This window comes from Vicugna pacos, chromosome 9 (assembly GCF_048564905.1).
Source record: "Vicugna pacos chromosome 9, VicPac4, whole genome shotgun sequence".
In the NCBI taxonomy this organism is placed as follows: domain Eukaryota; kingdom Metazoa; phylum Chordata; class Mammalia; order Artiodactyla; family Camelidae; genus Vicugna; species Vicugna pacos.
The window spans coordinates 25,556,851-25,568,986 of NC_132995.1; the positions used below are offsets into that span (position 1 = coordinate 25,556,851).

Below are 12,136 nucleotides of genomic sequence, written 5' to 3' on the forward strand. Positions count from 1 at the left end.
GAAGGTACCCAAAATAGGTTACAACCAGTGACAAATGAACCTCACTGTATTACAAACGGGTAATATTACCACATTGAAGGAGGAGGGGAAGACAAGAATTAACCAACATACCTTTGGAAAACATTGACTGGACACTGTAAAGCTAAACCAAAAAAAGCACTGCACATGAATACTGTACTCTATAATAAATTTCTCTCTCATAGAGGTAGGAATTAGCAATTCTGAAATTTTAAGATATATATAAATTATATGTAAATACATTAAACTATATATATAAATATATAAATAAACTATATAAAAATTATATATATATAGTGTGTGTATATGTACACACTAAGATTGAATAAAAAAGTAAATAATATTGTGGCTAATGAGAGCCAGGGTTTTCACTGTTGGAGAATGTAGTTACAAAGAAGGAAAGAGGGTGGCTAGAAAATACCCTGTGGTATTGGATTGGAATTGGAAGTATCACTATGAGAATTCATGTTTTTTAACTAAATGGATAGATACAGAAAAATGTGATTGTGTATACCTGTATGTGAGCATACAGCCGTATCTTTCCTAACTCTGTCCACCGAGAGGACCTAGAAGTAATGAAACACCAACAACAATGAACAAACCTAGTGCCCACATATCAATTTCTCAATACCATTTTTCTAATTTTTCCAAGGTTTTGGGTTTTTTTTTTTTTTTTTTTTTTGGAGAAATGGTTGATTCCAGGGCTGGGGCAGAAAAAATACAAATGAGCCTGGAGCTTCTTGTGGTACCAGAAAGTGCTCCAAAAATATTATAGAGATGTGTTAGAGGGATACTGGAGACAATGTGAAGGAGGCTCAATGGCCAAAGCTGGAGCAATTTGAACAACAAAATAAATAATGATAATATTGGATTATATCCCATAGAATAAATATCCATGAGTCAGTACTGATATAAGTAGATAAATGGGAAAGAAGGGACTCTTATTGCAATAGAATTCCAATTAGTAAGTGTAGATAGAAATGCTCGATATTACTAATTATCAGAGAAAGGCAAATAAAACTATAATGAAGTATCACCTCACACCAGCCAGAATGGCCATCATTCAAAAGTCCACAAATGACAAACGCTGGAGAGGCTGTGAAGAAAGGGGAACCCTCCTACACTGCTGGTGGGAATGCAGCTTGATGCAGCCACTGTGGAAAACAGTATGGAGATTCCTCAAAAGACTAGGAATAGACTTACCATATGACTTAAGTAATCCGACTCTTGGACATATATCCAGAAGAAACCCTACTTCAAACAGACACCCATACCCCAATGTCATAGCAGCACTATTTACAATAGTGAAGATATGGAAACAGCCTAAATATCCATCAACAGATGACTGGATAAAGAAGTAGTGGTATAGTTACACAGTGGAATACTATTCAGCCATAAAAATGACAGCATAACGCCATTTGCAGCAACATAGATGTCCCTGGAGAATGTCATTCTTAGTGAAGCAAGCCAGAAAGAGAAAGAAAAATACCATATGAGACTGTTCATATGTGGAATCTAAAAAAAAAAACAAAACAAAACACATAAATATAAAACAGAAACAGACTCATAGACACAGAATACAAACTTGTGGTTGCCAGGGGTGGGGAGGAGTGGAAAGGGACAGACTGGGAGTTCGAAATTTGTAGATACTGACAGGCATATGTAGAATAGATAAACAAGATTATACTGGATAACACAGGGAAATATATACAAGATCTGTGGTAGCTCACTGTGAAAAAGAATTTGACAATGAATATATGCATGTTTATGTATAACTGAAAAATTGTACTCCACACTGGAAATTGACATAACATTGTAAACTGACTATAACTCAATAAAATTAAATTAAATTAAATTAAATTAAAAGTGTAGCTGGAATGATGGAAATAGAAACAATAATAATTGTTGTAGGCAGGACCCATCAATGGATGCTGTATTTAGTGGGTGGAAGTATGATGAGAAATAGAAAATTTGCATAATTTTGAAGTGTTTCCATTCAAGATACTTTTTAATTGCAAAAGGCAAAATAGTAACTTTACAGTGAACAAGAAACCCAGTAGACTCCACCTTAACCAGATGATCAAGGTTAACATCACCAGTAATAAGACCCATCAACATCACATACCCCCTGATATGATGTACTGTAGAGGATACAACCATTTCTGGGCATTCTTGCGAAAAATTCATGATCTAAGTCTAATCATGAGGAAACGTCAGACAAACCTAAATTGAGGTATGTTCTACAAAATAACTGACATTTCTAAAATGTCAAAGTCGTGAAAGATAAAGGAAGATTGAGGAACTGTCACAGATTAGAGGAGCCTAAGGAGACTTGGAAATTAAATCCAGTGTAGGGTCCTGGATTGGATCTACAATGAAACAAGAAAATTTGTGGTGAAATTGGCAAAATTTGAATAAGGTCCATAGAGTAATAGTATTGTATCAATGTTTATTTCCTGGTTTCGATAGTTATACTATTGGCTATGCAAGATGACAGAAGTAGAAGAAGCTGAGTAAAAAGGAACTTTGTTAATTTGTTTTTACTTTTCTGTAAGTCTAAGATTTTTCAAAATAAAAAGCCAAAAAAATAAAAACAAAGGAGAGTTCTAAAATAATTCTCTCCTCCACTGTGAGTATTCACACATTTCTACTTTTTATGTTCTAAGCAAACATCTCCTTTTTATAGTATTAACCATGACCTCACAGAACTCTGAAAATACATTTTTTTAAATTGTCGCCAAACAAGGGGAATAGGAAAAGACATCAAATGCAGAGTATAGGATTTTCAGTTTGCACACCGATTATCCAAAGTAAAACATCACCAAGGAATACCTACTCCTTCGGGCTTTTTCTCTTTAGCATAGCACTGAACCCAGCCACACAAGTCTGGGTCTGGGAAAACAAACTGTACATCCGAAAAAGACACCTCTCTCACTTACATAGTGATGTAACTTTATTGGTCATCTTTTACCACAAGAAAAATGTCTTTTTTGTTTGTTTGTTTACTGCATCCTGCATAGCTGTTTTCACACCTAGAAATATTGTGGGTCATGACATTCCTGCCTTGTGGTTGATGACATATTTCACTCTGCTGTCTGTTTTAATACCAGTGTAAAAAAATTTGTATTTGTTCCTGTCTTCAGCTTTTGGAAGAATATACTCCTATGTCATTTGTGTATACTTTTCAAATTATGCAAATTTTGCATCTTTACCAGTTTGTGAATGAAGTTAACTATTATATCTTTAAGATTTAACATTTAATCCATGAAAAGGAGAGATCTAGAATTTTGGCTCATCACTATATGTTGTTACGATATGTAAGAGTTTGTAGCTGATTTTTCAGCACTGGTACTTTGACCACTTTTAAATAGAAAACTATAAAGTTTAACGTAAAATATAAAGTTTAAAGTAAGATAATTTCATTAGCTCCATCATGCCTTTTTTGAGCATTCATCTACTAATCAAATGTTTATTGAGCACCTTTCTGGGAGAAGGGTAGGGGAGCAATCAAGCTATATATATATGTAGGGGGGTGTGTGTGTGTGTGTGCATGTATGTGTATGTATGTATATATATAATGTCCATGGCTTCATGGAGTTTAACACTGTATTGTGTATCAGGACCACATAAACTTATTCTGAAATTGGCTGCTCCTATGTTTTTAAACTGAGCTGCTTTGCATATTAGAAAATATTTGATCACATAATGAGTTGTAAGAAACTTACTAGAGAATAACATTTTGCCTGTTCAATTTTTTAGCATCTTGGGGATTTTCTCCTTCCCTGCAGAGCTCTGTTTTCACTATGAAATATTTAGTAACCTCTATAACACATGGTAGATATGCATCATTGATGGATTTTGGCTTTTACCTCTCACCCTCTTGGAACAGTTAATCCATATAAAAGCCCTGCTTTCTACACAAACAGGCTTGTTTTTTCAAAACTGAGGCGTTTTCTTTTGGTCTACAGATGTTGGCTGAACCGGCGTCAGATCGATGGGTCTTTGAACAGAACTCCCCCTGGGTTCTATGACAGAGTGTGGCAGATCCTGGAGCGCACACCCAACGGCATCATTGTAGCCGGGAAGCATTTGCCACAGGTACAGCCCCACTGTGTTTGTGTCAGTAAAAGGCCTTCCGAAGGGACCGGAAGGAGCAGATGATTCTTTCCCCTCTGCATTCGAATAACCTTTCTGCTTTCTGCTTATGCCGTTCTCTAAGAGTGCTTAAAAGAGGGGTATCTGCATACCTGAAGAGAGAGAAGAAGTCTAAGAAGTCTGATCCATTGGATTGGAGATATTTTTTCCCAGTCTGAGGTCCTTTTATTTTTCTGTTTTAGTGTTCCTCAGTACAGAAGCCTTGCCGTAGTTACCAAACAGATATTTTGCTTAAAAGTAGTGTTTTAATTAAAAAAAAGTTTGTATTATCATATTTCAGATGTTTCAAGGAAGTACTCTGTTTAAAGGAACCATATGGCCATACCTTTTGCCAAGCAGTCTGTTTTTCCTTTGTTTGTTATTAGTGAATTTAGGGTTTCTCTTGTTGGCATTACTGTGAATGGTGGCTTTCCTTGACTACCAAGTGGTAGTGGGCCAGTGCTGGGGGGCCTCACAGACAGTAAAACATACATTTAAGACAGAACCAAATCAGTCCCAAAAAACAAGATGGCTCAGTAATGCTGTGGATAAGGAAATTACTACTTAAAAATCATGTTGAATGTGGAAAGTGCAGTAATTTTTAGGTCACTAGAAAATCACTTGTTTTACTCAAGTTGTAGCTTACTGTTGTCCGTGTCCTCTCCTGCAGATGGTTTCTCAAGTTATGTAAACTGTCCTGCTTCTTTGATTTAATTATTTAATCCTGACACCTAAATCATTCTGCCTGTGCAAAAATGTGAATAATTAGGCCTTCTGAAAATGAAGTACTGTATTTATTTCATTTGAAAATCAGCAAAATTATTTTTCATGAAAGTATACAAATAAAGTATTCTTTTTTATTAAAGTATAGTTGATTTTCAATATTATATTTTAGGTATACAACATAGTGGTTCAATGTTTTTATGGATTATACTCCATTAAAGTTATTATAAAATGTTGGCTATGTCCCTGCGCTGTACAATATACACTTGTAGCTTATTTATTTTATAGATGGTGGTTTATATGTCTTAATCCCCTTTTCCTACCATGCCCCTTCCCCTTCCCTCTCGCTCTGGTAACCACTAGTTTGATCTCTTTATCTGTGAAAATCAAATATTCTTCCCACACACACCCATACTCATTTTGTTTATATGTACATAGAGTGTTTTTGAAAGGACCCACAAGAAATTGGTAGCATTGTTTGCCTTTGGGAAAAGAAACTGTGGTCTGGGTTGGGGAACAGGGCGAGCTTTTCACTGAAAACCCTTTCTAACCTTTCAGTTTTGAACTTTGCAAATCTATTACTTAGTCACAAAAAAATGAATAAGAACTTTGTAAAAAGTATGCTTTATGCTGTTCACACACTGTTGAGTGGTTTTCATTGGTTGCCAGTGTAGGTGCTCCAGCCCTTTCCCAGACACTCCATGACTGCTGTGTGGAGCAGCTCTGTCCCCTGTGGGCCGGGAACCAGCCTCTGCTGTTCACGTCCTGCTTCTTCTGCTGGGCCCCAGGTCTGCCTACAGTGGGCTGCGGCAGCCTTTTCTTGGCTTCTTTCCCAAGCCCGGTGTTACCAACCAGATTTTCCTCTAATTGTCTGATTGCCTGGGCCACTTACTTAGTATTCCCTCTTTGTTAACAACTATATGTTAAGTATTTTTATGTGCCAGGCACTTTTCTAATCCTCACAACACTCCTTTGAGGTAGGTGCTTTATTATTACCATTTGACAAGTGAGGAAGCTGAAGCCGAGCTAAGTGATTTTCCCGTGGTCACACATCTGGGAAGCAGCCGACCCAGAGAGTGACCCCTTCCCCAGCAGTTTGATTTCTGAGCCTTTTCCCTTCTTCGTTGCACTTTCTACTTCTTTCAGAGAGTGGAAAATAAGGCAACCTTGTTGTCTCTTCCCTAGGTTTGATTGTCATATTGCATACCAGCTAGGCTGACTTTTCAGATGAAATATATTAAAGGGAAATTGATGTGAAACTACGAAAGGATGTTGCTTTCCTTCTGTAACCCCAGTGATCTCATTGCTAGACATACACAGTTATAATTACAGGCATACCTGTGATATTGCAGGTTTGGTCCTAGACCATCTCAATAAAGCAAGCTACACAAATATTTTGGTTTCCCGGTTTATTTAAAAGTTATATTTACACTATACTGTAGCCTGTTAAGTGTGCAATAGCAGTATGTCTAAAAAAAATCCAAATTACGTACCTTAAAGAAAAATACTTTATTGCTAAAAAATGCTAACCATCATCTGACAACACAGGGTTGCCACAAACCTTCAATTGGTAAAAAAAAAAAAAAAAAAAAAAAACACAGTATCTACAATAAATCAAAGCACAGTAAAAAAGGTATGCCTGTACCTTGTTCAGCAGCCAGGCTTCATTTTCCCCAAATTGGGTACTACCTGTAAACATTAACAGTATGTTGGATTGTATTGAATATAGAATACAACAGATGGACCATATTGAATATAGGACCGAGGCATTATTATACTGGGCAGAATTACATTGCTATCACTTGATTGAAAGGGGACATTTCTGCTGGGTCCCAGTTTGAGTGGTAAGTAGATACACATTGTTCTGAGGCTATGATTAAGTTCACTGTAAACTTGGTTATAATTCTGATGACTCCATCTGCTTTCCACCATACAAGCCTAACGTTTAGAGCCTTTCCTTCCATCCTTTGAAGAGTGTCCACCATGCCCAGATTTGGCTTGGATTTGAGTTTATTTTCTGCTTTCATTCAGTTTGTGAAAAGTAAATGGAAGATTTTGCAACACTCTTGTTTTAAAAGAAATATAAAGAGTAGAGTAGAGAAACTCTTTTAGTTTTACCTTTTTCTGTATTTGCTTGCCATTTCTGCAAATAATGTTTTTGCTTATTTGTGTGCATTTTTTTGCCACCAGCGCAGAAAGGACCTGCCACAGAAATGATGTTAATTCAGTAGCAAGTGACTTACATGCTGAAGTCTGACAGCAAGCATAACTTCTTGCATTAATTCTGAAAGCAATTATGTACTCTTATTTGTTGTCTCAATTTTTATCTGTTCCTTTTATGTATTGAAGTGGCTTTCTAATGCAGTCCCTTTTCCTTAAGAACAATATGGTGAAGATAACTACTAAAAACAGGTTTAATTTATCACAGTAGTGAGCAGGTTGGCTTCAGTAGGTTGACATATATAAAATTCAGTCATATAGCTGAAAATGCTCTCTTAAGGTTTTGTAGAAGCTGGAAAATAATCAAAAATGAAATTCCTCTACTAGGCAGGAACCAGAGTACAACCATGCAGCAAGTTAATGTTATTTTTTTCAGCAACCAACCTTGTCAGACATGACCATGTATGAGATGAATTTCTCTCTCCTTGTGGAAGACATGTTGGGAAATATTGACCAGCCGAAGTACAGGCAGATCGTTGTGGAGGTTTGTATCTAAAAATGTAGATTACTAAAGAAGTGCTTTCTGTCTGCTCCCTGAAAGCTGCCCAAGAGACCAGGAGCTCCACTCCTCACCTCACCCAGTTCTCCCTCTGCTTGAGTCCCGGAGAGGATGGTCATCCTTGACCCAAGTCAAGGCACATGGACAATTCAAACATCGTAAATCCTGACTGCGCACCTTTTTCAGCTGCGTGCTCACCCCCACAGTAAATGCATCAGCACCATAAAAGAGAGGAAGTGATCTTTTTTTTATTTGTTTCATTTTCAGTCTTTTCTGTTTATGGAAATCATGCATGACTATTGTAGAAAGTTTTAATAGTTCAGAAAATTACAGAAAAGAAAGCAAAAAATTTTCCTCTGTACCTACTAGCAGTAGATCATCACTGTTGATATTCTGAGGGACAACTTTCCAAATACCTCTCCATGAATAGAGAAGGCATGTAATTTTCTGTATCATCACTGCTCTGTGTAAAAGTTAAATGCTAAAATACACACGCGTACATGCACATGTGTACACATGCCTTTATGACATTTTAAAACATTATACGCAATAAATAGAGAATCTTCCCAAATGAATGGGTATAATTTATAGCTCATCTTCCCTTTGTCTCTCGGGGGATGTCTCCATGAGACTATGTGTTTCTTGGAGGGCAGATAATGTGTCTCATTGATACAGAAGCTCTCAGTGAGTGCTGAGCAGGGTGTGGCACCTCCTAAAATCCAGCACTTCTGGAGCTACAGTCAGCTGAGTGAAATTCAGCCTTATCTCTGATGTGCCAGGATTTGGAAAGAGTGTCAACCAATCAGTCTCATAGCATGTGGGAAGGAGGCAGAGACTGGAGTCAAGAAAACATGGGGTTAGTAGAAGGGTGGATGCCTTCCTTGTGCTGTGAACCTTTTGGTATCTTTTGCCCAATATCCGGGACCTACAGTGCACATGGAGAGCCCTAAAATGAGGTCATTCTCTTTGCAGAAGAAATTTTCCAATAGAACCTGAGAAAAACTTTGATTTTTTTTTTTTTTTTTTGGCTAAAGCCCTGCCCCAAGCTCTCCCACATTGTGACCCTGGATTTTTTCCTTTGGTTCTTTCAGATTCTGTTTTAGAAGCATTTCAGTAAGTACAGAGAGAAGGATTCCCAAGCTGGGAACTATGAGGCCTTTTTCCTGTTCCATGTACAAAGTAGGAGCCATAATGATCATCAGAAAGTCTCCACCAAGCATTGTATACTCATACAATCTTTGCGTATTAGAGTTTGTCATGTAAAATGGGTATTAGTACTTAGGATACATGTATGGGGTAGCCAGACAGTTGGATGATGCATTAAACTAACAGCTTATACAGACCAAATAGTATTCATGTCAGAAGGAGGTCAGAGTTAAATGTGTTGTTTAAAATATAACCATCCCCTGAGAAATACCGCATCATTACAGCATCACACTCATTTTGGGGTGTGAGCCTAGATCCAGTCTCTGCTGAGCTCGGCTGCTTCCTCTGGCTTTGTTGCCCACCGCCTCTTCTGGGGTGGCCTCTGCCCCACTGGACACTGGATTTGGTATCTTGCCACCAAGGATGAACACCTGAAGGCCAGAGAGAGTTCAGACACTTTGGGTGAATGGGGCACTAGGTACTATAGTCAGGATTAGGAAAGTCATTTTTTCGGAGTTACTAATTTCATTTAAGTGACTGGAAAACATTTCTGTACAGCTACAGAGGGATACATACAATGAAAAAAAAGTTCTGTTCCAAACAGAACTGATGGTAGTACTAATTTACAGGATTAGGAAGATTCCATCAATAGATGACCCTAGAGCGCATCATTGTACAGAACACACTGTGGGATATGTGGCTCATCCATCAGTCTGAATAAAGAATGGAAACCTAACCAGACTCTGTTGCTTTTATAGTTCATATAATTGGCTTTCAATGTCTGTCTCCTCTAGTTACTAATGGTTGTATCCATTGTACTGGAAAGAAACCCTGAGCTAGAATTTCAAGACAAAGTCGACCTAGACAAACTGGTGAAAGAAGCATTTCATGAATTCCAAAAAGATGAGAGTCGGCTGAAGGAAGTTGAAAAGCAAGTAAGTAGAGAAAATAGCTTTTGGTAGAATTTTTTCTTTGGCTCAGTTCTTCAAAATATCCCTAATCTCATATCCCTTAACTCACAAAACAGATTTACAGAGTACAAAGTAGAGTACTTGCCGGGAAGAGGGAAGTCTGATTTATTTGAGGAATTACTGTTACTTTTTAGTTAATTACTAGTCAATTCAGCTGTGAAGTTCTGACTAAAAAGAAATCTCGGAAGAAGTAAATTTCCTTTATATAGTTAGCAGTTAAAATGTGTTCTACCAAAAAAGGAGCCATAGATTCTAGAAGGCCATAAAATTAAATACTGGGGAGGCTGGGCATGAGTAACAGGCTACATTGGTGCTGTGTGACTACCTAATACAGTCCCTTCCAGGCCTGTTTAATATTTTATGCTTATTCATAAAAAGGTTCCCTAAGTAAACAAAAATTATCAGCAAAGGGGAGAATACTAAAAATGTCTGTCTTTGTTTTATATTATATGCTGAGAAGACACCTCAGGAAAATAAAAGAAAAACTCAAGAAGCTCATATTTTCCATGAGGAAATCTTTCTGTGAATTTATTTTTCCCTCTAGGCTGACAGTGATTTTATCTGTCAACTCTTTACAAACAAAAAATGAAAGGATTTGCTTACTGTTTTCATTTGTAGGATGACATGACTTCCTTTTACAACACTCCCCCCCTGGGAAGAAGAGGAACATGCAGCTATTTGACAAAGGTGGTGATGAATTCGCTGCTGGACGGAGAAGTCAAGCCGAGCAATGACGACTCGTGTCTGGTTAGCTAGTGAGGAAGGTGTAAGAGACCCTGTTGAGACACATTTCCTAGAAATGTGTTAAGTTTTGTGTTGACCTTAGTCAAGGCAGCCATGTATGTATGTGTGTGTGTGTGTGTGTGTGTGTGTGTGTGGGCTGATCATGCTGATGTGGGGGTTGCCGCGCCCTTGGCAGAGTTACTGGACCTTTTGCATGCCATAGCCAACCTGATGGTAAGAAATGCTTTCAATCAAGTGAAAAAAAAGTTCTCATGTTTATGCCAACTACAGTAATAATGAACAATAGAAGTAGTTTATGAATTGAAAGTTCACCACTGCATGTTTTACGATCACATAGCTCATCAAAATGAATCTTTGCACTGTGGACTGAATTCCCACCTTACTGCCAATTAAAATGAATTTGCCAACTAGTAATGCATACTGGGAATGAAAATATATTGAAAGAACGGTCAGTTTTTGTAACTAGCATTGTCATGCCAGGAAAAGATTAATATGCATCAGAAAAGCAAAATCAGCCAGCTGATATTTTGATTATCAAACTGTATTGTTGATAACATTTTAGTATACAGAGCTATTGTACAATTTTTAACCTTGTAAACATGATTGTGGTTTTATATTTATGCTAACTATAGGGGTTTGAACTAAAATACAGTGTAATATTGTCTATACCTGATCAAATATTTCCTTTGAGCTCTTATGTGTAAGATTGTTCAGCAGCATGGACTGTTAACCTAGTTTGTACTGGTAAAAACAAAATTAAGAATTAAAAGTCAATAAATTTTATTTCTGAATTAATGAATATATCTGGATACATTCTTTATTCTCATTATTCACAATATTGAGTTTATTACTCCTGAATATTTTCATTTAATTGATTGGGAGGTGAAATGGAAGAGAATTTATGGTACCTACCATTACACGTAGTTTGCTACCAAATTTACTTAAGCAAACATTGGTGAAAATATCAAGTAGATTAAACACTTAAATTTGATGAATTTATTTCCTTACTGAATGTTACAATGAAGCTCATTAATTTGAGCCCTGGCCCCAAAGAGAGTCATTTTTATGGCCTAAGTATTACGGAGTTTCACCTGAGAAGTCAAATATGTCACATAAAAATGCAGCCCACTTGTAGAGTCTTGAAAGGATTTAAAGAAAGGACAAGTAGGTTTGGTTGCAAGTCAAATTGATATCAAGTAAATGGATACATGAACACATGGAAAATCTGAAGAAATCAGGCACATCCTTCATAATTTTGAGGCACACTGCCTAGGTCTTGCGTAAGAAATTATATGTGCAAAATAGAGAAAAATGAGGCAGATCTGACTATAGAACATTTTTTTGGAGGAATCGGAATAATAAATAACATCTGTTCGGAATCTGTTATGTAGTAAGTGTTTCACATGAATTTTAGTATCAAGTTTGCATACTGGTCATATGAAATAGAAACTGTCATCCCAGCTTTGCTGGTAAGAATACTAATACTAAGGTCCAGATTATGTCATAAATTCCTCTACCTGTAGTATGAAGAGTAATTCAGTTTGCTCTGTGTCTTTACCAAATCTATGTACTTTTCACTAATCTTTTCACTAATCTCCCCCAGATTGTGATTTTTTTTTCCCCTTTAATGGACTGTGGCCTTAGAATGCCACGTTTCCAGGTAAACTCACTAGGGAGAAGC

General features: G+C 37.0%; 1 protein-coding gene across 4 annotated transcripts in view; it reads left to right on the forward strand.

Annotated features, from left to right (window-relative positions):
- The window catches only part of PHKB (phosphorylase kinase regulatory subunit beta), a 164,826-nt gene extending 153,570 nt beyond the window's left edge, over positions 1-11,256 (forward strand). For all 4 annotated transcript variants that reach the window (XM_072967307.1, XM_072967304.1, XM_072967305.1 and 1 more), the window contains 4 exons: positions 3,987-4,116; positions 7,472-7,579; positions 9,535-9,675; positions 10,330-11,256. In XM_072967307.1, the coding sequence (XP_072823408.1) occupies positions 3,987-4,116; positions 7,472-7,579; positions 9,535-9,675; positions 10,330-10,467 (517 nt within the window). In that variant the 3' untranslated portion in view covers positions 10,468-11,256. The remainder of the gene's footprint in view (positions 1-3,986; positions 4,117-7,471; positions 7,580-9,534; positions 9,676-10,329) is intronic.
- The last annotated feature ends 880 nt before the right edge of the window (positions 11,257-12,136 follow it).